The 23,734-nt window shown below is 44.3% G+C and overlaps 1 protein-coding gene across 1 annotated transcript in view; it reads left to right on the top strand.

The window, feature by feature from the left end:
• Window positions 1-642: 642 nt before the first annotated feature.
• RARRES1 (retinoic acid receptor responder 1) overlaps window positions 643-23,734 on the top strand; it is a 41,732-nt gene continuing 18,640 nt past the window's right edge. The window contains exon 1 of the mRNA XM_060099994.1: window positions 643-978. Coding sequence (XP_059955977.1) covers window positions 700-978 — 279 coding nt within the window. The 5' untranslated portion in view covers window positions 643-699. The remainder of the gene's footprint in view (window positions 979-23,734) is intronic.

Genomic DNA, 23,734 nt, shown 5'->3' with positions numbered 1-23,734 from the left:
ACTTCCCTGGAATCTGGCTTCCACGCCCATCTGTGCCGCACCAGGGTTATCAATGTTTCTAAGTCCACTGGGGCCTCTGGGGCCTTATCTGGCTCTGCCCTGCTGACCACGGCAGCCTCCTCTCCAGCCCCAGTTCTCTGGCGACCTGTCCCACTTCCAAGGTCATTGTGCTATAAGGACCCCCAACAATGCCGGCTTCGTCCCGCCCCCTTCTCCACCTGTTTCCAATTTCATCTTCTGGGAAATGAGCTCCAAGCCTTGGAGAACTGAAGCAGGTTTGCTCTGAAACCCTAAGGGCTTCGAACTCACAGCAGCCTCCGGGGAGAGAAACCAGGTGCCCAAGCTGGGTTGGGGGCGCGGGGTGGCGCCAACCCGACCACTCTCCCTTGGGGGAGGAGTCTCCACTGCTCCCCTCGTCCCCCTGCCCGCGCGGCCCCAGCCAGATAGCAGGGCCCCGCGCCGCGGAGGCGCCGCCGCGTACGGAGCCGGGGCAGCGGGAGCCCAAGCGGAGTGGGGCGGGGCGGAGGGGCCCATGGGCTGCGGGAAGCGCCGAGAGGGTGCGGCCGAGCGGGGCCCGGACTCCTTCCAGCCGGCCGCCCCGGGGGCGGAGGGGAGGGGCCCGCGCGGCTTTATTGACTCGAGCGCCGGCGCAGCCCGCTCGAAGCCCCGACCCGTCGAGCGTCGCGCCAGCCCGCGCCCATGCAGCTCCGCCGGCAACCGCTTCCCGCGCCCCGACCGGGGGACCGGTACCCCGCCGCCCCGCTGCTCGCGCTGCTCCTGCTGCTCGCCCTCCAGGGGGCGGCGGCGGCGCCCGCGGGGTCCGGGGAGCCCGAGCACTCCGGGTGGCGTCAGGACGCGGAGCTCCCGCGCGGGCTCCTGTCGCAGGCGGCGCGCGCGGCGCTGCACTTCTTCAACTTCCGCGCGAGCTCGCCCAGCGTCCTTCGAGTGCTGGCTGAGGTGCAGGAGGGCCGCGCGTGGGTGAGTACCAGAGCGACACAGTGGGTGCGCGCGGGGACCGGCCGCGAGCTGCGTGGGTGGTGACGCCTGGGTACGCGCGCCTGTGCGCCCGGCGGCGGATCCGCTAGGGAGACTGTGATGCGCCAGGCGCCTGCGGGGATCCCGGCTCGCTCCTCGGCGCCGCGAACTGTTTAGGCGTGGAAAGGCCCGTCAGTGCGCGGAGTCCGCAGAAAGCTGGCTCGTTCTTTCTGGCATTTATGAGGCCATGAAGATTTTTTACAGGGCAGCTCCCATACCTGGGAAAGGGGTGCATGGGGAAACTGAGGAACAGGCCCAAAAGGCAAGGCTTGATCTTTTCTGCGACTACCCAGAGTTGGTTGCTATGGGGTGGTCACCGAGCATTAGTTCTGGGCGGGATTTCCAAAATCTAAGCCAGTTCCCAGGCCGAACCGCTGACGTTCCCTGGTTAATTGCAGGGCATCTTGCAAGGGCTTCGGGATAATATTGCAGTTTACGCGTTGGCCTGGGCAAGAACCTTCGTAATCCTGGCGTCTGCTTTAATCTAATGGGAGTGAGTGAACCAGGGCTGTTTTCTTTGTGAACGGAGTGAATAAGAACGTGGGAGCTCGTTCGGTTGCTGATTTCAAGGCACTGGCTGTAGGTACCATTTTGTGTCTGTGAAGCTACGTTGCTTTCTTCATCAAGTAGAAGATTAAGAAAGTTACAGAACTACACTTAGTCTGTCCCAAAAGTGACGATGCTTTTTCCAGTAATCCTCCAATATTCCACGAAGCCTGTAGATTCAGCCTTAAGGAATCTAGAGTTTAGTAAAGAGTGTAAATAGAATTTTAAAGAGTGGCTGTAGGATTTTTCTTTAAGACTGTTCTAGACGTGGTGTTAAGGGTGTGAGAAAGCCATTTGGAAGTTCGGCCTTGGTTCTTCAAAGACTTAACCCTACACCCAGCTTGTCTAGATGTATTGAATGGTGAAATAAAATTTTTCCTAAAAAAAGGCAACCTGTGCTTGTCACCTGTTCTAACAGATCTTGCTGTGTCAGGGAGGAAAAAGTTCAGTTTACCACCCCAACAGAGAAGTGAGGGAAAAGAGCTTGAGAACTTTCTATCGAAGTAAGGGAGTCTCCACCTCCCAGAGCCCAAAGAGGGGCCCCCCTGCATATTTCCTCCCTGGTTATCAGTGGGAAGGATTCCCTACAGAAAACCAAGCTCAGATTTCTAAAGTGCACCAGGAATTTTTCAGGTCCCAGGAATTTTTTTTTCTTCCTTCTAAGACCATAAAAAGAATTAAATAATAAAATAATTTGCATTTTCATGCATTTAGTTAACCCCTTATTGAAAAAATAAAATACTTGGCATCTTTCATAAAATAAACTAAATCCAAGTGAGTTAAGAAAAACTTCCTGTCTTATCCACAGAGAGCTCAGTTACGATTTTTGTCTGTAATAATATAATCCTGAATTTTAAAGGGATCTTTTTTGGCCTAAAAAAGCTGGGGGGGGATAATCAATAAATTAGAGGCAGGTATGCCTGAGAGGGATGAGGAGTTAAGAAGTAGAAGAATTCAGGACATTGACCCTAAGAAAAGGTACCTTCCTCGATCATCTGGTTTACCTTTACATTTCCTCCCAAAGTGATTATAAATATTTTAACATCAAGGAGGCAAGGAAGAGAATTTAGTGATTTTCAGGGCCAAGACTCTAGAGACTAAAGTGGTTTCAGTTTCTTCTTGGAATTCAGTGAAGTTGCTTGATTGATTGAAACTGCTTGAATGAGGAGAACAGACACCACCTGCAAGGAGCCTTCAATGCAAGGAATTTCTGCTTCAATTACAAGAGCAGTGGTAGCATTGACAAGAGGTGGAAAATGATAGACCCTCAAAACTCTTTATCCAATCAGTGCATTATTAGAGTGAGCACTGAGTTGCTGGACAATATCTGTCATTCCTCTAGGACTGACCCGGAGTTAGCAGGTGGCTGGGTGGGCAAGAGAAGTGTAGCTGACAGCATCCTTCTCCATCCTCGGGGTCAGTGCATCCCTTTGTATTACAGATGAGAGGCCGGGACCAAGTCAGGGTTTTTCAAACTAATGGCACACTATTGGGTTATGAAATCTATTTAGTGGTTGCAGTTTTTTGTTTGTTTGTTTTGTTTTAAATAGTTTGGAATACAAACTGTTTAGAGTGCATTGCAGAAGAACAGGGTAAGTAGTGCCTCAAAATGTTGCAAACATATATGTATGAACTGGGTCATTATGAAGCATGCAGTTCTTGCTATGTCTTTCAGCTGAAAACATTTTGAAAGCCAGTGAACCAAATGATTCTTAAGACCTCTTCCAGCTCTGAAATTCCTTGATTCTAAGTGATTTTCGGTTCTGCAACAAATCCTCATTTTAAGAACACTGTTGCCTTCTAGTGGTAAAATGCAGTAATAGCTGTGGTAGTAAATGAAAGGAAATATTGAGAAGAAACCAGAGCTAGCTAGTGAGCTTGCGAGCATTGTTTTGTTTTGTTTTGTTTACTAATTGTAAGGAGAGATCACAGACCATGACTTGTGTTCCCTCATTGCCCTTGTCTGATGACATCTCTTTCCTGACCATACACTACCCTTCCACGACCAGGAGGCTCCTATTTTTCTGATGCCTTAGGACCCAGAGCGTGGAGGGGTGGTGTTGAGAGCTCCTATGCTACCCAGGGTATCCTAGATCAGCCCTGCTCCCGACGATCTGGGACTGTCTCTTACACTGAGGCAAGTATCCTCTGATCAATCGTAAGTCCTACGACAACTGGCCCCTGCCCCGAGCAGCCGGTGAGAGGCCAGCCCTTCCCTGGTATTTAGAGAGACTGGCTAGATCTTTGTGTGCACAGACTTCAGGAGAAAGGCAACCCATTTGAAATCAGCCGTTGCTTGGGGATTGCTCACAAGGACCAGGCCAGGAGCAGTAGTTGGAAACATCAATAATTGAAACAATTGACCAAAGGTGGGGCAGGAGGGAGTTATGCCCAAACCTTAACTGCTTCAATTTAAATTAAAATCAGTAAATATGAAACTATCATCTGTCTTTCTGTGTAGGGCGAAGGCCGTTAATTGGCACTCCTTGCAGTCTTTCTAGCAAGAAGACACACCCATAATGGGCATCTGTGATTTCCATTTTTGTTTACTTACGGTGGAGGGAGCATTTGCAAAGAATACGGTTCACGATCCTCTCCTTTTACTTTTTCTGACTTTTCTTGCCTAACTATGACTCACCCATAACCAATTTACCAGCAAGAGTTTTAGAGACTTGATTTCATCAATCCTTTCTAGTGCATTTAACTTGGATTTTGTGGACATGACATCTTTTTGTGTGCCTCCTCTTCACCAGAACATTTAATTATGCAGCTAGGTAACGAGTACCCCTGGCGTGGGTAAGTTTGGGAGCAAAACAGCTGACTTCTGGTGAGCATCCGGCCGTCCCTGCGCCGGTGGGCTGGGCTGCTGTTCCCCACCACCGTGCTCTCAGGTGTGTCTGAAGGCTGAACAGAGCCGGTCTGCTGAGCCACAAGGCAGCTGGGAGAGCGCCTAGTCAGCTAAGAAAAAGCTTCTTCTTTTATCCCTTTTCAATCTATGAAGCACTTTAATGCAGCACAATTCATCTAATTACTGCTCTCCTTGAAGACTTCTCTCCATTAATGTCAATAATTTAGAGGTGATGGTTCACAATAGGAAAGCAATACATCAAGCAGACCATAGAAATGAAAACTGGAGACTGAAGAAGGCCGCAATGAATATGGAGGGGAAAGATAAATAATAAAACCCTTAAGTGAAAGAATCTCTGCTTTCACGCTAGCAAGGCTCCTAAGTGCTTTTACAGCCCTCATGAAAGAACAGTTGGGGGTGGCTATCGGCAGGATGCAGGTGGCGCTCCTCAGCGCCCTCTGCCGTCAGGATGAAACATAGCAATCCTGAAAGCTCAGAATCGAGGCCCATGCCCGCCCTCCTTTCCAGGCACTGCCACTGCTGAAATGGCACAGGTGCCCCCAATGGCTCCGCCCACCTCCCACCGCGGCGCCCACCTGGTCTGCAGGCTCTGATTGCAGAGTCTGGGTCCAGCATAGGGTGGGAAAGGCTACTGGCCCTGAGGGTAAACTTAGGCCTTGGCCTTCCTGGCGCGTGTCCCGCCGTCGCTCAAGCCAGCTGCACGTGGATGAGCTAATGGTTTTAACCAGCTTGTAAGAAGTTGTTTTTGAACCGCAAACTTTTTTTTTTTTTTACCAGCCCACAGGATTTCCACTTGTCTTGCCACACGGGGAGTCATAGCCAAGGGTGTGTGTGATCATGGAACCTTAGTAGTGATCCCAAATAAAGGCCACCGTTGGTGGGTTGTGAATTTAGCCATCAGGAGTGTGGCTTGGCTGCACACTCTTCCTTGAACGGCCTCAGTGGTTCTGCTGCAAACGGAATGTCAATAGCCCTAAAATGACTAATCTTAATGAGACAAGGAATGTTAAATCCACACACAGATACACACACACATGCACACACACAGTCTCCCAGATCCAACCTGACCCTTGATCTCAATTCATCAGCATGAATCACCCTAGAGACTTATTCACACTTTTGTAGCCGTGGTATTTATTTGCCTTTGTGACGGCTCCTCAGTTGAAGAGGTTTGCACAGAGCTGGTCCCACAGTAGCCAAAGCAGTTCCCCACTCTGGGTTACTTCTTAGGATCGCCCAAGATGCCTCTAGCCAGTAAAGTCGAGTTATGAAAGAGTCTTGTACCATAGCTGTGTACGAGATGTATATGAATCCACGATGGCCCCAAGAGGAGGCGCCAACACAGAACACTATGTGAAATAGTGTTCAGAAACACTATGTGAAGGATCACAGGTCATTTTGTATCTGTATTAGTGTCGCTGCTGTAACAAATGACCACAGACTTTGTAGGAAAAAAAAAAAAAACTCCCACAAATTTATTCTCTTACAATTCTGGAGGTCAGGAGTCTGAAATAGGTCTCACTGGGCTAAGATTAAGGTGTTGAAAGGGCTGCATTCTTTCAGTAGATTCTAGGGGAGAATCCATTTCCCTTGCCTTTTCCAGCTTCTAAAGGCCGTCCGCACTCCTTGGCTTGTGCTCTTCTTCCATCTTCACAGCCAGCAGGTAGCATCTCCCGAATATAACGTTACTCTCCCTTCTAAGGACCCATGTAAGTACACTGGGCCCACCTGGATAATCCAGGATACTCTGTGCAACTCAAGATCCTTAACCCGATCATATTGGCCAAATCCCCTTTGCCTTGTAAACATGTTCACAGATTCCAGAGATTAGGATGTGGACATCTCTGGGGGCTATTACTCAGCCTACCACACTCAGCTTCCGGGGGGCTGTGAGCTCATGCAAGTATTTACCACACTGCCGAACATGTGACTCTACCCAAGAGATGGCAACCCTGGCTGATCTCTGCAGCCTTGGTAACCTCCTTACCCCCAGACACGCTCACCCTCCACACCCCGTGTTGGTACTTGACTGTAGGCTGCTTTGTTCTCTTGCCCTGCCTGTGTGTCTGCTTCCACAGGATGGAAGGCCTCCCTTCTCTTTATCTCCACTGTCCTAGCATAGGGACCTGCTAAAGACAAATATTAAATATTAGATGAAAACAAAGGTAGCTGGAAGGGTGCTGGGACCACTGGGCATCAGGAACAGGAGGCCGGGCCAGGCCCCGACCCATTCCCAGCCCTCCTACAGGAGGAGGGAGATCGAATACCTCAAATCTCTTACAACCAGCCTTTTCTAATTTTCTGAGCCTCACCTTGAGCTAGAGGGGAAGCGGAGGGGAACACTGCCTCTGGCCACTTCTACCCTGGCTCCTTTGGAAGAAGGGTCAAGAACTCGTACTCAGAGTTGGCCAAACAGATTAACACGCAGTATTCTGTCTCTTTCTCTCCACTACTCCTTAGCCTAATGAAGTGTCCAGTGCAAAGATCTCCTTGGACCCCACAGGATGGGGCCTGATCTGGAGGTCATTGACTTTTGTTCCGTAAACTGCAATCGCCTTATCTGGCATTGCCCGAGAGAAGGAAAATGCAATGAGATAATTCCAGGGTCTAATGTAATATGCTGATGTTCTCTCTGTCCAGAACATAAGAGCAGCATAGCAATTTTTGTCCACAGATGAGTTGTTTACTTGTCTCCAGCTAAGCCTGACTCATAAAGCTAACCTTATAAAATGAAGAAGTTTGCTTTTCCTGGAATGGCATGACATTTATGTTTTCTTACCAAATGTGAAGGCTGGAGGGGACATTTAGAAGCTGAGTCTGTTAGGCCAGTGAGGCCCACTGTGTGCCCGAGGGGAGATTAGCATCACCATTCGAGCTCTTGACAGCTGGTCTGTCCCCACTGCCCACCCCCTCAATGTGGAAACATGAAGTTTAAGGCTGTCACCACCGGCTCTAAGGTCACATGAAGGAACCATGCCTAGGAACCAGTGGCAGAGAGAAAAAGCAAGAGACAGGCTCCCCCCAAAGCATAGGACTTTCTTTTTCTTTTTCTTTTTTTTTTTTTTTTTTGCACTGCAGGGCATGTGGAATCTTAGTTCCCCAACCAGGGGTCAAACCCACACCCCTTGCAGTGGAAGCACAGAGTCCAGTGGTTACACTGGACTGCCAGGGAATTCCCAAAGGTTTTCTTTCTGTAGATGAGCTTTGGGCAGAGTCTTATCTTTGGAAATTCCCAGAGTCGCGGTGTTTTCGTGACCCCTGGGGCATCCGACAGCAAGATTTCTCTGGGTACCGTCCCTGCTCTTACATTTGCCCTAGGTTTTTGTTGTGTTTTTTGAGTGAGTTTAAAGGGGGTGTTAGGTTTTTAAAATGTGCTCTTAGAATAATAAATACCTATTCTCCATCCCTTATCAAGTTCCTCAGTTTTATGTCCAGTACTCACACCCAGTATTTCAATGACTTGACTTTAAACAAGCAAGCAAGTGTTGTATAGTATCTAATATGAAGATAGTCGGACACGTGCTAGAGGAGACATCTCTGATCTACTGACGTGAAAACAAAAGCTTTGTGTTTTACAGAAAATAGCTTTTTACTGAAAATGAGACATGGCTTAGGAGAGTTGCTATTAGAACATGTAATTTTTAACTTCCTGGATATAAATGGCATTACATGGCCAAGTCGTTATCCGTGTAGCAGGAAGGAAGGAGTGAATTTTCTTCAAAAATGATTTAAATCCAGACTGCCTTCTCCACATATTCCTGCTTGAAAAACAGCACGTGCCATGTTGCCACGGGGTTTTATCAGCTGCACCCCCTGAAGCAGAGGGTCGATCTGTCCCATGAACTTCCTAAATCATCATGACCTGATTTGCCAAAGACTCCAGGTGGACCAAACTTTGAGATAACATTCCTCCGTTTCATTTAGTTTCATGATACCCTCAAACCTTTGGAGAGAATTAATTGTCATGTCCTTAATCTCCTCATCTGTCTTCTAGTGACAGTCACTGGAGCTACTTGTTACTTCCTGTCCCCCCCCGAACTTCAGTGGTTCCACTCAGTGTCTAGAGAGAAGTTCTCAAAGTGTGGTCCCAGGACGAGCAGTAGCAGCATCAGCATCCCCTAGAACTTGTGAAAATGCAGGGTCTCAGGCCCCAGCCCAGGTTTACTGAATCAAAACTTGGGGTGGAGCCATCACACTGTGTCTTATTTAGCAAGCCCTCCAGGAGATTCTGTTCCAGCTCAAGTTTGAGACCCATGGCTCTGGAATAAAGTCCCTTAAGAGACCTTCTTTAATCTGGCCCCATCCACCATGGTAACCTCCACTCCAAGTATGCCCGCTCTTAACTTGCTAATCTCCCCAGCCTGGCTGCTCACCTGTCTTCCTGAGTGTCCTCGCCCTCTCTCTCCCCAGTTGTCTCCAGCCTAGTTCTCCTGGAGATTCCCCCTCCTGTGCTGCACTGGCTCAAGCTCCCACTTAAACCCTGCCTGAAAGAGTGCATCCAGGGACTCCTTTCAGAGTCTCAGATGATCGTCACTTCCATACTGTTGTGGATTGTTGTGTCCTCAAAAAAGATACATTGGGCTTCCCTGGTGGCGCAGTGGTTGAGAGTCCGCCTGCCGAGGCAGGGGACACGGGTTCGTGCCCCGGTCCGGGGGGATCCCACATGCCGCGGAGCGGCTGGGCCCGTGAGCCATGGCCGCTGAGCCTGCACGTCCGGAGCCTGTGCTCCGCAACGGGAGAGGCCACAACAGTGAAAGGCCCGCGTACCACAAAAAAAAAAAGAAAGAAAAAAAAAGATACATTGAAGTCTTAACCCCCTGTACCTGTGATTATGACCTTACTTGGAAATAGAGCCTTTGCAAATGTAATCAAGTTAAGATAAGGCTATACTGGGTTAACATGCGCCCTAAATCCAATGACTGATGTCCTTATAAGAAGGTCATGTGAAGATACAGAGAGAAGAATGCCATTTAAAGACAGAGGCAGAGACTGGAGTGATACAGCTCCAAGCCAAGGAAGGCAAGGATTGACGGCTGCCACCAGAAGCTCGGAAGAGGAAAGGAGGGATTCTATCCAGAGCCTCAGAGGGAGGCCAGCCATGACAACACCTTAATTTTGGCCTTCCGAACTGTGAAAGAATCGATTTCTGTTGTGTTAAGGTACCCAGTGTACGGTACTTTGTTATGGCCACCCTAGGAAATGGATACACACTCCACTCCCTGCCTGGCTGTCTCCCTTCCAGAAGGTCTGCGTGGTCTTGTCTACAGGAACTGTGGTTTTAAGCACAGTCCAACTCTCTCAATTCCTCTCTCTCTCCCCCTCCCTCTCTCACACTTCACGCCCGCACACACACTCACACTTCCCACACACACACCAGGCAGCTTTCTTTCTGCCCTCTCTTAAAGGGATTGACTGGGTCTGTTTGTATGACCTCTGTGCTGTATAAGGGGAGAGCAGGGGTCTGGAGCCAGGCTTCACTACTTACTGCCTCTGTGACTTTGGACAATTCCTTAACTTTGGGCAAGTGCCTCAGTTTCTTCATCTTTAAAATGGGGATAAGATCAGTATTTACCTCAGAGGACTCTTGTGCTGTGATAAGTACTTCCTGGGCACTGTGTTAAACCACATGAAGCATGTAGTGAGAGCTCAATATATATATATAACATATATATTATAGTTTTTATCATGATTCTACCCAGTGGCTAGCAGAATGCTTTATATACAAGTGCTGAATAAATGCTTGACATTGATTAGATAGGGATTTGAGGAACATTTTTTTTTACCCCCCCTAAAAAAATCTAGTGAGATGAGTTTGTCCTATGAAGGCATTCTGTGGTACACTTTCTTAAACAGGACTCCCTCCTGTTTAAGAAACCTCCAGGTTTCCCTCCCAACTGATTGCAAGGGAAGCCCCAAATCAAAGTGCTGGTCACTCTCCTAAAGAGCCTGTCCTGAGGTAGGGTGGCTGCCTGGGGCTACCCTTCCTCATGGCCTTTGGGGACAAATTCCTCATGGCCTTTGGGGACAAAAACCAAAGAACCTACACCAAACACACAAAAAAAACAGGTTAGAACATAAACCACATCATTGGTGTTCCGTGACTGTAAAGCATTTAGTTCTAGGCTACAGTACATAAGTCCTCTTTTACACGTAATTAAAAAGAAATCTGTAGCAAAGAGCTACTGATTCATTCCTTCAGGTTATACAGCCATATAGTAATTTGCTTTGTTTGCCAACTTTTTCTTTACATAAAAAACTTTATTCTGGAAAAGATTAGAGCAAGGTGCTGTGCCCCTGGCTGCGCTTGGAGAGGGATGTGAACTTCCTAATCTGTTTGGCATGTGGGCTGTTTTGGCAGCGTGGGGATGGGAGCAGCAGAGCCCCATGATCCGCTCCTGGGAACACTCCTCACGTCAGGAAAGCCAGACCTGCCTGTCACCTTCCCTGCGGCAGCCTTGGCTCTTTAAAAAATGTCTGTTTAGCTTTTCAAACAATGTCTTTAAGTGAATGGATTGGCTTTTCACCATCTGGCCCTCACAACACGTGTTGTAAGCACAGAGGAGGACCACCTGACCTTGAGAGTTTGGCTTTGGCGCTGTCCCAGGTACGGAGCTTCTAGATTCAACACCACTATAGTGAGCAGTTTACCTCACTCTGCAAATCTGATCACACTAACGGCATGAGGGGCAAAAACATAAGTTTAAGATATGGGGTGGGGATATCCATACTGAGTTACTTCGGACTTAACATTTTTTAAATGACTTTCTATCTTGTTAAAAGCCCATTCATGCACTTGGTTCCAGGTACAAAGCTGAGGGAATAACATCCTCATTACCTTTGCTTCGTGGAGACCCCTCTCTGATGGCTGTTTATTCTCTTTAATCCCCATTCCCATTGTCAACTGAAAAAAAAATGCACAACCTAAAAGTTGAGAATTATGTTTTATTCGATGAACTTACTAAGGACTATAACCCAGGATACAGCCTCTCAGATAGCTCTGAGGAACTACTCCAAAGAGGTAAGGGAGGTGCCAGGATATGTAGGAGTTTTTGTTGGAAAAAAAACAAAAAACAAAACAACATGTAGTTCAACATCAAAAGATTACTGCTAATCACAAAAATATCTCAAGTTAGTGATTTTAGTGCTTTTCTATTTATGGGAAGATGCAAGAGTCTGGGCTTATGTAAATCATTCCTTTGATAAGCATCTTAAATATATAGGGCCAGTATCCTGTGTTTCTCCATCCTGAATTCCCCTCAGGGCGCACTTTCGGGGTTTTAAGCCTGCAACATCCTTTGTTTACTGAAATGGCAGGCAACATTCTTTGTCCACAGTGCCTCTTCTTGGTCATAAATTTGACCAACATTTGGGAGGCATTTCATGACCAATTTTGTCCCATGGCTCTAGGAAAGCTCATTCCTAGATCAGGTGAGGATTCTGTTGATAGGCCACTCAATGTGCTAAGTTTTTTGGATTAGGCCCTGTTGATAATCTAAAATTCTCTGGATTGCCTGTTCTACTAGTCTGTTATGATCCAGGAAATGTTTTCTCTTGTTTCTTCTTCCCATAGCTACAGTTGCACTCTTACAGTTATTCTACGTAGAGTTATATATGTGATTGATTGCCTCAAGACATTTAGCCATCATTAGTTTTGTTGGAGGCCTGGTTACACATTGGGTAATGCAAGAGACAATAATCTCATAAAATAGACAGGATGTAAATAATACACCTGTAATGTTAATAAAGTACAGCAGAGAAAGGCACAAGCCGTAAATAATTTGAAAACAACAAGAGAACAAATTAAAACAATGATTAGTATAACTAGTTGTAATCTGGTCTCAATAAGCCGTCAAACCCACAGGGGAGCCAGCTGGATAAGCCAAATTCTGGAAGGATCATGTAGAGAGAAAAAGGTAAATGTTTCATCTTTGTTTACAAAGGTACACTTTATCAGCTTGTTGTAGATCAAAATTAGCGTAAAGGGAAAGATTTTCTGGAAAAAAAGATTAAAAGCCAGTATATTTCAGAAAAAAGTCGTAAAATTATAAATCATATTTATCAATTCATTCAGTCTCATGTAATTAATTCCAGCTGATCTGGATGAAGTCATCAGGTAGGGTTTTGTAACTTCTTACTGAGTTGAGTGGTATGATCTAAAAGTTACCAGAAACAAATTTGTCAAGTCTTTTTTACGAATCCTCTTGAGAATCTTCATTTTATAAAAGCATCAGAGTAAAATAGTGATTGTCTATAAATGGCAAAAGACTTAAAATGGCACGGTTAAAGATCTGTTTACAGTGTAACTGACAAGAAACTTGGTTATTTCTGTATCATATGACATTTTAAGATAACAACTAGGATTATAACTGATAACATTATATCAGGACATATCAGATTTTTAGGAATTCCATATAAGTTTTGGAATATCTATATTAATGACATTTACCCATAAAATAAGAAGGTTTTATCACACTTATTTGACAATGTTTCCCATGTAATTTAACATGCCAGATAAACCTAATTAGTTTAATATCTCTCATTGGGATGTTTCAGGGGTCCTTTGAAGCATCCCAAAGTTAGCTGGAAAGTCAAAAGAATCTTAATTAGAATTTGATATTTGGGAAGTTTGTTATTAAAAAAAAAAGTCAAGTTTTTAAAACACTTGGTCAAATAGGATCATAGGCCACTGTGAAGCAGTAGTTATTCACTCAACCAAAGTGACAGTAAAAGATTTTTAAGGCAAATAACAGATCATTTAGAAGGCAAAGAAACTCACAATCTATTACCAAAAGTATTTAGTTCAACATTCCAAGAAAACTCTGTTCTCTTAACAGAGAGAGAAAACCAAACTCCAGTCCTGCACCAGCCCACCCTGAACAACAAAATTCACTTACCTAATTAAATTCAATCCAAACCCAGCCTGACCATGCATGGAACAACTTTTTCAGAGCTGTCTTTCTACAAACCTTTCACACTTTCTATATCCATTTTTGTTTGTCCCTTATTTTTCCACCCAGAGACAACCAGCTCTAGGACAAAATCTCTCTTTTTCCTTAACAAAATGTACTTCCACTCCTCATACCTTCTTTTGCCAAAAACACTCATCCTACTTTCCTTGCATACTAGATCATGTGAACCTGGAATTCATTCTGGCCAGTTTCCTTTATACTTGGAAATATTTAATTTGTAAGTGCTTACTATTTAGTCAATTAAATAGAGCTCTTTTATAAGTTTAATTTTGATAATATTTTCCAGAGGTAGAAACACCTATATGTGTAATGTACACACTGACATAAACAAACAAAAATAGGGATCTCATAGCTTCACTTTAACACTTAGTTTTGAATCAGGTATTATGATATAAACTTACTAGTTTATAAATAAGTTGGAATAAGTCAAATTTATTTTCTCAGATGACCAAGACTTTACTATTGATATTTGTGGAAAAGACTTCTAAGATTTGTATTTGTTCTTGATAATCCCCTAAGGAAGCTCTGAATTAGATTTTGAGCGAGGGAGCCTTTCCAATAGTTTGAGTTTTAAAAGGCCATTTTTTTCCTTTTTTTTTTTAAATTTGTATCAGGTTGTACCTGATTAAGCGGATTAGGCTCAGTCTCAGGTTATTGTAGCTGTATCTACATTTCTGATTTGTAGAGATTTGAAAACCAGAGAGTTGCTTTTAATTCCCCAGAGAACAGATCTGCTGCCTAAATTATACTAAAAGATTGATTTGTCCAACAACATTTTCTTTAAGTTGCTTTTTTTTTTTTTTTTTTTTTTGCGTTACGCGGGCCTCTCACTGCTGTGGCCTCTCCCGCTGCAGAGCACAGGCTCCGGACGCGCAGGCTCAACGGCCATGGCTCATGGGCCCAGCCGCTCCGCGGCACGTGGGATCCTCCCAGACCGGGGCACGAACCTGCATCCCCTGCATCGGCAGGCGGACTCCCAACCACTGCGCCACCAGGGAAGCCCTAAGTTGCTTTTTTTATATCAGTGAGAAGATTTCCAACTAAATGAAATTCAAGAGTTCTATGTCCTAGTTTTTTTTTTTTTTTTTGCGGTACATGGGCCTCTCACTGTTGTGGTCTCTCCCATTGCGGAGCACAGGCTCCGGACACGCAGGCTCAGCGGCCATGGCTCACGGGCCTAGGCGCTCCATGGCATGTGGGATCTTCCTGGACTGGGGCATGAATCCATGTCCCCTGCATCGGCAGGCGGACTCTCAACCGCTGTGCCACCAGGGAAGCCCTGTCCTAGAATTTTAAGCTTTTATTTATCATGCTTTAAAAAGTTTGCATAAGGCATTCAACAAAGGCCCTCTTTCTGAGTGCACAGGTTAAACCCAGAACAAGAATCTCTATTATTGTTTTTATTGGCCCCTGAATATTAGCACTCAGTTTTTATTTCATATTGTGTGGTCTCAGGTAACCCTGTTGGTTTCTTTTAGTATGTTTAACTAATATTGTCTGAGGGGCAGATTTATATGCCCTGTCTTATACCAGGAAGGGGGAGACATAGTGTCTGTCTTACAGTATAATTAGGGAAAAGAGATGTAACCACCTTATAAAGCCCATTTAAACATACCAATTTAAGTGAGCTTTCATCTCAATTCTATCAACTTTTATACCTTTAACTTTAGTTTCCATTAGGACCCCATCAATAGGTCTTGGTCTTACAAGGAGTCTTAGATGCTTTTCTTTTTTTTAATCTCCCAACCATTTAATCTATTTTTCTATAAAAGGCTCTGGGGTCCCCAGTGAAGGGCTGAGCTGAGGGATTCAGGCCCTTTTGTCAATCTTTTAACTTGATTAATTGGCCTAACTGTCACCCCAAGCAATTGCTGGTCAGGTATCTCAACGTAATTCTGCCCCCGCCCCCCAGCCTTTATATATATAACTGGGGTAAATAAAGCAGACTTGTTTGGGGCCTTTTATGTTGGGGACCAATAGGGGTCCCTTTAACCTACCCAACCTTAGGTAGTGTTGTATCAAAACCTTTTGTTTTAATCCCATTAACATCTATTTTATTTATCCCATTTCTTAATAACCATCTAAAGATTCTTATCCTTTTGGGAGTAGTCCCTTTAAAATTTCCACCTTGTTGGGAAGAAGTCTCTAGACTTTCCCCTCAGTTTTTTCTCCCTCCTTCCCCATTAATCAACCTAATTTACATTAGTTAACCTAATGTTTTTATTAGGATTTATAAGACCCACTGAGGGGAAGCAAAGGCCAAAAATAAGACTTCCCAAGCTGGTTTTTTGTTTGTTTTAAACTAAGGGAGTGGGACTTCCCTGGTGGCACAGTGGTTAAGAATCTGCCTGCCAATGCAGGAGACATGGGTTCGATCCCTGGTCCAGGAAGATCCCACATGCCACGGAACAACTAAGCCCGTGTGCCACAACTACTGAGCCTGCGCTCTAGAATCTGCGCGCCACAACTACTGAGCCTGCAAGCCACAACTGCTGAGCCCACGTGCCACAACTACTGAAGCCTGCATGCTCTAGGGCCTGTGTGCCGCAACTACTGAGCCTGCATGCTGCAACTACTGAAGCCCGCATACCTACAGCCCGTGCTCTGCAACAACAGAAGGCACTGCAATGAGTAGCCTGCACACCTCAATGAAGAGGAGCTCCCGCTCACCACAACTAGAGAAAGCCCATGTGCAGCAATGAAGACCCAATGCAGCCAAAAATTTAAAAAAAATTAAATTAAATAAAATTAAACTAAAGGGGTTCTTTTGATTAGCCATTTTATATATACATATACCTATATATCTCCACCTTCTGATTTGTTTTTTTTTATAGATGCCAGTAAACAACTATATAATAAGAGCTCTCTAAAAATTTACCAATTTTGAAGTTTCTCCAATTTAAATGATCCATCATCTGGCCATTAACAAGATATATCTTAATAGTGACTCAAACTAGGAAGATGAAAGAGGCATCCCCACAAGAGAGTGCAAAGCCTACACAAGATACAGATATAGAAAGATATAGAAAGTTTACTCACGGGAATCCCCTGGCAGTCCAGTGGTTGGGACTTGGCTCTTTCACTGCAGCGGCCCGGGTTCAATTCCTGGTCAGGGAACTAAGGTGCCGCAAGCTGTGCAGTGCAGCCAAAAAAACAAGAAAACTTTACTCCCCAAAATAGTCAAAGAAGGTAAAGACCTTTGTTGCACAGGTTAAGATGACAAGCCCCTGAGAGCTGGTACAGCCAGACAAAATGACTTCTCAGAATCCCAGCTTATTCCACTGACTGCCAGATGTGTACCATATGTGTACTTTCCGGTCATATGGTAGTTCTATTTTTAGTTTTCTAAGGAACCTCCATACTGTCCTCCATAGTGGCTGTATCAATTTACATTCCCACCAACAGTACAAGAGGGTTCCCTTTTCTCCACACCCTCTCCAGCATTTGTTGTTTGTAGATTTTTTGATGATGCCATGCTGACCGGTGTAAGGTGATACTTCATTGTAGTTTTGGTTTGAATTTCTCTAATAATTACTGATGTTGAGCTCTTTTCATGTGTTAGTTGGCCATCTGTATGTCTTCTTTGGAGAAATGTCTATTTAGGTCTTCCCCCCATTTTTTGATTGGTTTTTTTTTTGATACTGAGCTGCATGAGCTGTTTGTATATTTTGGAGATTAATCCCTTGTCAGTGGCTTCATTTGCAAATATTTTCTCCCATTCTGAGGGTTGCCTTTTCATTTTGTTTATGGTTTCCTTTGGTGTGCAAAAGCTTTTCGGATTAATTAGGTCCCATTTTTTTATTTTTGTTTTTATTTTCATTACTCTAGGAGGTGGGTCCAAAAAGATCTTGCTGTAATTTATGTCAAAGATTGTTCTGCCTATGTTTTCCTCTAAGAGTTTTAGAGTGTCTGGCCTTACATTTAGGTCTTTAATACATTTTGAGTTTATTTTTCTGTATGGTGTTAGGGAGTGTTCTAATTTCATTTTTTTACATGTAGCTGTCCAGTTTTTCAAGCACCACTTATTGAAGAGGCTGTCTTTTCTCCATTGTGTATTTTTGCCTCCTTTGTCATAGATTAGGTGACCATAGGTGTGTGGGTGTATCTCTGGGTTTTCTATTCTGTTCCATTGATCTATATTTCTCTTTTTGTGCCAGTACCATACTGTCTTGATTACTGGAGTTTGTAGTATAGTCTGAAGTCAGGGAGCCTGATTCCTCCAGTTCCATTTTTCTTTCTCAAGATTGCTTTGGCTATTTGGGGTCCTTTGTGTTTCCATACAAATTGTAAAACTTTTTGTTCTAATTCTGTGAAAAATGGCCTTGGTAATTTGATAGGGATTGCATAGAATCTGTAGATTACTTTGGGTAGCATAGTCATTTTCACAATATTGACTCTTCCAATCCAAGAACATGGTATATCTCTCCATCTGTTTGTGTCATCTTTGATTTCTTTCATCAGTATCTTAGTTTTCTGCATACAGGTGTTTTGCCTCCTTAGGTAGGTTTGTTCCTAGGTATTTTATTCTTTTTGTTACAATGGTAAATGGGATTGTTTCCTTTATTTCTTTCTGATCGCAAGAGATTTCTGTGTATTAGTTTTGTATCCTGTAACTTTACCAAATTCATTGATTAGCTCTAGTAGTTTTCTGATGGCATCTTTAGGATTTTCTATGTATGGTATCATGTCATCTGCAAACAGTGACAGTTTTAATTCTTCTTTTCCAATTTGTATTCCTTTTATTTCTTTTTCTTCTCTGATTGCCATGGCTAGGACTTCCAAAACTATGTTAAATAAAAGTGGTGAGAGTGGACATCCTTGTCTTTTTCCTGATCTTAGAGGAAATGCTTTCAGTTTTTCACCATTGAGAATGATGTTTGCTGTGGGTTTGTCATATATGACCTTTATTATGTTGAGGTAGTTTCCCTCTATGCCCACTTTTTGGAGAGTTTTTATCATAAATGGGTGTTGAATTTTGTCAAAAGCTTTTTTCTGCATTTATTGAGATGATCATATGGTTTTTATTCTTCAGTTTGTTAATATGGTGTACCACATTGATCTGTGTATACTGAAGAATCCTTGCATCCCTGGAATAAACCCCACTTGATCATGGTGTATCCTTTTAATGTGCTGTTGGATTCTGTTTGCTAGTATTTTGTTGAGGATTTTTGCATCTATGTTCATCAGTGATATTGGTCTGTAATTTTCTTTTTTTGTGATATCTTTGTCTGGTTTTGGTATCAGGGTGATGGTGGCCTTGTAGAAAGAGCTTGGGAGTGTTCCTCCCTCTACAGTTTTTTGAAGAGTTTGAGAAGGATAGGTGTTAGCTCTTCTCTAAATGTTTGATAGAATTCGCCTGTGCAGCCATCTGGTCCTGGACTTTTGTTTGTTGGAAGACTTTTAATCACACTTTCAATTTCATTACTTGTGATTGGTCTGTTCATAGTTTCTGTTTCTTCCTGGTTCAGTCTTGGAAGGTTGTACTGTTCTAAGAATTTGTCCATTTCTTCCAGGTTGTCCATTTTTTGGCATATAGTTGCTTGTAGTCTCTTACGATCCTTTGTGTTTCTGCGGTGTCAGTTATAACTTCTCCTTCTTCATTTCTAATTTTATTGCTTTGAGTCCTCTCCCTTTTTTTCTTTGAGTCTGGCTAAAGGTTTATCAATATTGTTTATCTTCTCAAAGAACCAGCTTTTAGTTTCATTGATCTTCACTGTTGTTTTCTTGGTTTCTATTTCACTTATTTCTGCTGTGACCTTTATGATGTCTTTCCTTCTACTAATTTTGGGTTTTGTTTGTTCTTTCTCTAGTTGCTTTAGGTGTAAGGTTAGGTTGTTTATTTGAGATTTTTCTTGTTTCTTCAGGTGCTATTTTATTGCTATAAACTTCCCTCTTAGAACTGCTTTTACTGCAGCCCATAGGTTTTGGGTCATAGGTTTTCGTTGTCATCTGTTTCTAGGTATTTTTTGATTTCCTCTTTGATTTCTTCAGTGATCCTTTGGTTATTTAGTATCATACTGTTTAGCCTTCATGTGTTTGTGTTTTTTACAGTTTTTTTTCCCTGTAATTGACTTCTAATCTCATAGCGTTGTGTTCAGAAAAGATGCTTGATATGATTTCAATTTTGTTAAATTTACCAAGGCTTGATTTGTGCCCCAACATGTGATCTGTCCTGGAGAATGTTCCATGTGCACTTGAGAAGAAAGTGTATTCTGTTGTTTTTGGATGGAATGTGCTATAAATATCAATTAAGTCAATTAAGTCTGCTCTAATGTGTCATTTAAGGCTTGTGTTTCCTTATTGATTTTCTGTCTGGATGATTTGTCCATTGGTGTAAGTGGAGTGTTAAAGTCTCCCACTGTTTCTGTGTTACTATCAATTTCCCTTTTTATGGCTGTTAGCATTTGCCTTATATATTGAGGTTCTCTTACGTTGGGTACATAAATGTTTACAATTGCTGTATCTTCTTGGATTGATCCCTTGATCATTATGTCCTCCCTTATCTCTTGTAATAGTCCTTATTTTAAAGTCTATTTTATCTAATGAGTATTGTTACTCCAGCTTTTATTTATTTATTTATTTATTTTTAACATTTTTACTGGAGTATAATTGCTTTACAGTGGTGTGTTAGTTTCTGCTTTATAACAAAGTGAATCAGTTATACATACACATATGTTCCCATATCTCTTCCCTCTTGAATTTCCCTCCCTCCCACCCTCCCTATCCCACCCCTCTAGGTGGTCATAAAGCACTGAGCTGATCTATGCGGCTGCTTCCCACTAGCTAACTATTTTACGTTTGGTAGTGTATATATGTCCATGCCACTCTCTCACTTTGTCCCAGCTTACCCTTCCCCCTCCCCATATCCTCAAGTCCATTTTCTAGTAGCTCTGTGTCTTTATTCCCGTCTTACCCCTAGGTTCTTCATGACATTTTTTTTCTCTTAGATTTCATATATATGTGTTAGCATACGGTATTTGTCTTTCTCTTTCTGACTTACTTCACTCTGTATGACAGACTCTAGGTCCATCCACCTCATTACAAATAGCTCAATTTCATTTCTTTTTATGGCTGAGTAATATTCCATTGTATATATGTGCCACATCTTCTTTATCCATCCAGCTTTCTTTTGATTTCCATTTGCATGGAATATTCTTTTTTCAAACCCCTCACTTTGTCTGTATTCAAGTTAATGAGTTTCTTGCTTTTCTATGTAGGGGAAGATGCAGGAGTCTGGGCTCACTGAAATTATTCCTTTGATAAGCATCTTAACTATCTAGGGCCAGTATCCTGTTTTTCTCATCCTGAATTCCCCTCAGGGTTGCACTGTAGGGGCTTTATGGCTGCAGTATCCGGTGTTTACTGAAATGGCAGGTGACATTCTTTGTCCACACCTTCATTCCATTGCCCTCCCATGGGCAGCCACTTTGAAAAGGGCTGATGTATATTCTTCTGTCTGTAAGTGCTCTTATAGGGGCCAGTGGTTGAGAGTCCGCCTGTCGATGCAGGGGACACGGGTTTGTGCCCCGGTCTGGGAAGATCCCACATGCCGCGGAGCGGCTGGGCCCGTGAGACATGGCTGCTGAGCCTGCACGTCCGGAGCCTGTGCTCCACAACGGGAGAGGCCGCAACAGTGAGAGGCCCGTGTACAGCAAAAAAAACAAAAACAAAACAAAACAAAAAACAGTGCTCTTATAAAATATATTGTTGGTGTGTGTGCAAATTTTTATTTAAAACATTTTTGTAAGTGGTATTTTGCCATGCGTTTTGTTGCTTCTGTTTGCACTCCCAGCCTTGAGGATCTCTCTTTGTTGCTGTATGTATGGCTAGTTGGCTACCTCTCCCTGCTGCACAGCAACTCCATTTTACCTGCCCACCCCCAAGGGATGCACACCAGATTGCCTCCCACTTCCCACCACACAGATGATGCTTCAGGAAACATTCTCCCACAAGTCCCTGTAACAGCATCATAGTTTCTCTGGGATACATACCCAGCAGTAGGTTGTTGGATCATAAGGTGTGTGCAGTCTTGATTTGACCAAGTCAGCCAGACTGCTTTCCAGCTAGGCTGCACCAGGCTACCTCCCCCCAGCCATGTGGCAGGAAAGGGGACCCCTTCCAGGGCAGCGGGCTCTTGTCCAACACTCAGAAATGAATTGTCTGAGGAAACACCCATGCTGACGAAGCAAGAGACTTTATTGGGAAGGGGAACCCGGGAAGAGAGCAGCAGGGTGAGGGAGCCCAGGAGAACTGCTCTGCCACGTGGCTGGCAGTCTCAGGTTTTATGGTGATGGGGTTAGTTTCTGGGTTGTCTCTGCCCAATCGTTCTGACTCAGGGTCCTTCCTGGTGGCACACGCATTGCTCAACCGAGATGGATTCCAGCAAGAAGGATTCTGGGAGGTTGGTAGGACATGTGGACTGGCATCTCCTCGCTCCTTTTGACCTTTCTCGAATTCTTCCTGTTGGTGGTGACTTGTTAGCTCTGCGTTCCTTACCAGGACCTCCTGTCGCAAGATAACTCATGCAAATGGTTTCTGTGGTGCCTGGCCAGAGTGGGTGGTTTCAGTCATTGGTTCCCCTATCAGCCATGAACCCCCCAAACCCGGCCAATGGGTTGGCCCTATGCATTTTCTCGTTTATTGCCAATCTAACAGTTGTACGGTGGTCCCTCACTGCTTCTTTAGCTGGCATCTCCCAATTATTCACTTGTGCGCAGGCCTTCAGAGCTCTGTTAGCCCAGGTAAAACATGTGATATGCTTACAACCACACCCAGCACAGGCCCTAGAGGGTGTCTGTTGTTGTTGTTGTTCTATAAATACAAGCATCCTTTAAATGATGGTGGACATAATAATGTTGTCCTAGTACAAAACATGCATTCTAGTGATTATTTCTGATCTTGAGTGATGTGACTGGTCATGTTGACCCGCTAGTTAGGACTCACATCCACATCTGTCCACCATAAACTTCCCTCCATTTCCGCTATCCCCACCCTGGTTCATCCACCCCGTCAACGAGCCTCCTGTAGTCTCTGCATTCACTCTGGACCCCTCCTCACTCCAGCACCACCAGTTCTCCATATGTGCGCTAGAGGGATCTTTAAAAATCTCTCCTTCCTGTTCGTGGCTTCCCGTTTCTCTTAGGAAGAAACTCTTACTGCAGCCTGCAGGGGACGGCCCCCGACCACCCGGCCAGGGCTCTTCCGGATCCTGGCTCCCGTCTTTCTGCCCTCTGCCCCCCAGCTGCTCCCCAGCGCCTTCAGCCCCATCTTCCTTCCATGTGGAATGTGTGCCAGCCCCCCACCTTCACCCTGACACCCCAAAGTCAATTCCTTCTTAATGTTCAGAGTTCAGGTCAAATGTGACGTTGCTGATCCCCAGACTAGATCACTTCTCCAGTTATCCTTTCATAGCTCTTAAGTCATCCATGATCAAATAATCAACTCTACAGCCATCTATTTGAAGTTCTCCTCCTGTCACCTGACTGCCCTGAGCGCGGCTGTGACAGTCTGTTCCCTGTCCTCACCTAGCCCTGTGCTCAGGTTCAAAACTCCTGGAGTAGGTGCTGAACTACAAATACCTCTTTATCACAGGATAGTTTAATCAAAGGCAGCCGAAGGGAACTCACAGCCCTAAAATGTCCTGAGGAGCGTGAGACACTTTGTCCCAGACAAGGAGGCCCTGGCTGGGGCTGCTTTGCCCAGGGCCTGAGGCTGCCACCTTATCTCAGGAGAACCAGCAAAGCTGCGTCAGGAGAACTTGTGACTCAGAGGAAGGGAGCTGGGAGAGGCCTTTGTGGGAGAAAAAAGGGCTGTGTCTTGATAAAGGATAAAGTACAACCAAAAATATAAAAATCTTATTTTGGACAGAATGTAGATGCCTTTAAGAGTGCCTAATTAAAACAAGGAGATCAAATCGGGAAGGAAAAATTACTCTTCAGAAGGACAGCTCGGGGAAATTCCCTGGCGGTCCAGTGGTTAGGACTCCATGCTTCCACCGCAGGGGGCGTGGGTTCGATCCCTGGTCAGGGGAACTAAGATCCCACAAGCTGCTGTACAGTGCGGCCAAAAAGAACAGACAGCTCCATTCAGCTCACAGCCTTGGTTTGGTTAATCCACTTGTTTCTTTCCCTGCAAAGAATAGGTACCGGTACATCACTTTGCCTCCAGGTGTTTTCAAAAAAATGTTGAGTCAAATAATATTTTAAGTACTTTGTTTAAAATATGCACAGTTATATCAAGAATAAGGCAGATTTTTGTGAATCCTTGTGGGTAGCAAATAAGCGTGCCCAGTTTATTACCGTTGGGAAGATCGGTG

Source organism: Mesoplodon densirostris, chromosome 5, assembly GCF_025265405.1.
Source record: "Mesoplodon densirostris isolate mMesDen1 chromosome 5, mMesDen1 primary haplotype, whole genome shotgun sequence".
Classification (NCBI taxonomy): Eukaryota; Metazoa; Chordata; class Mammalia; order Artiodactyla; family Ziphiidae; genus Mesoplodon; species Mesoplodon densirostris.
This window is presented reverse-complemented; position numbering and strand designations above follow the sequence as displayed.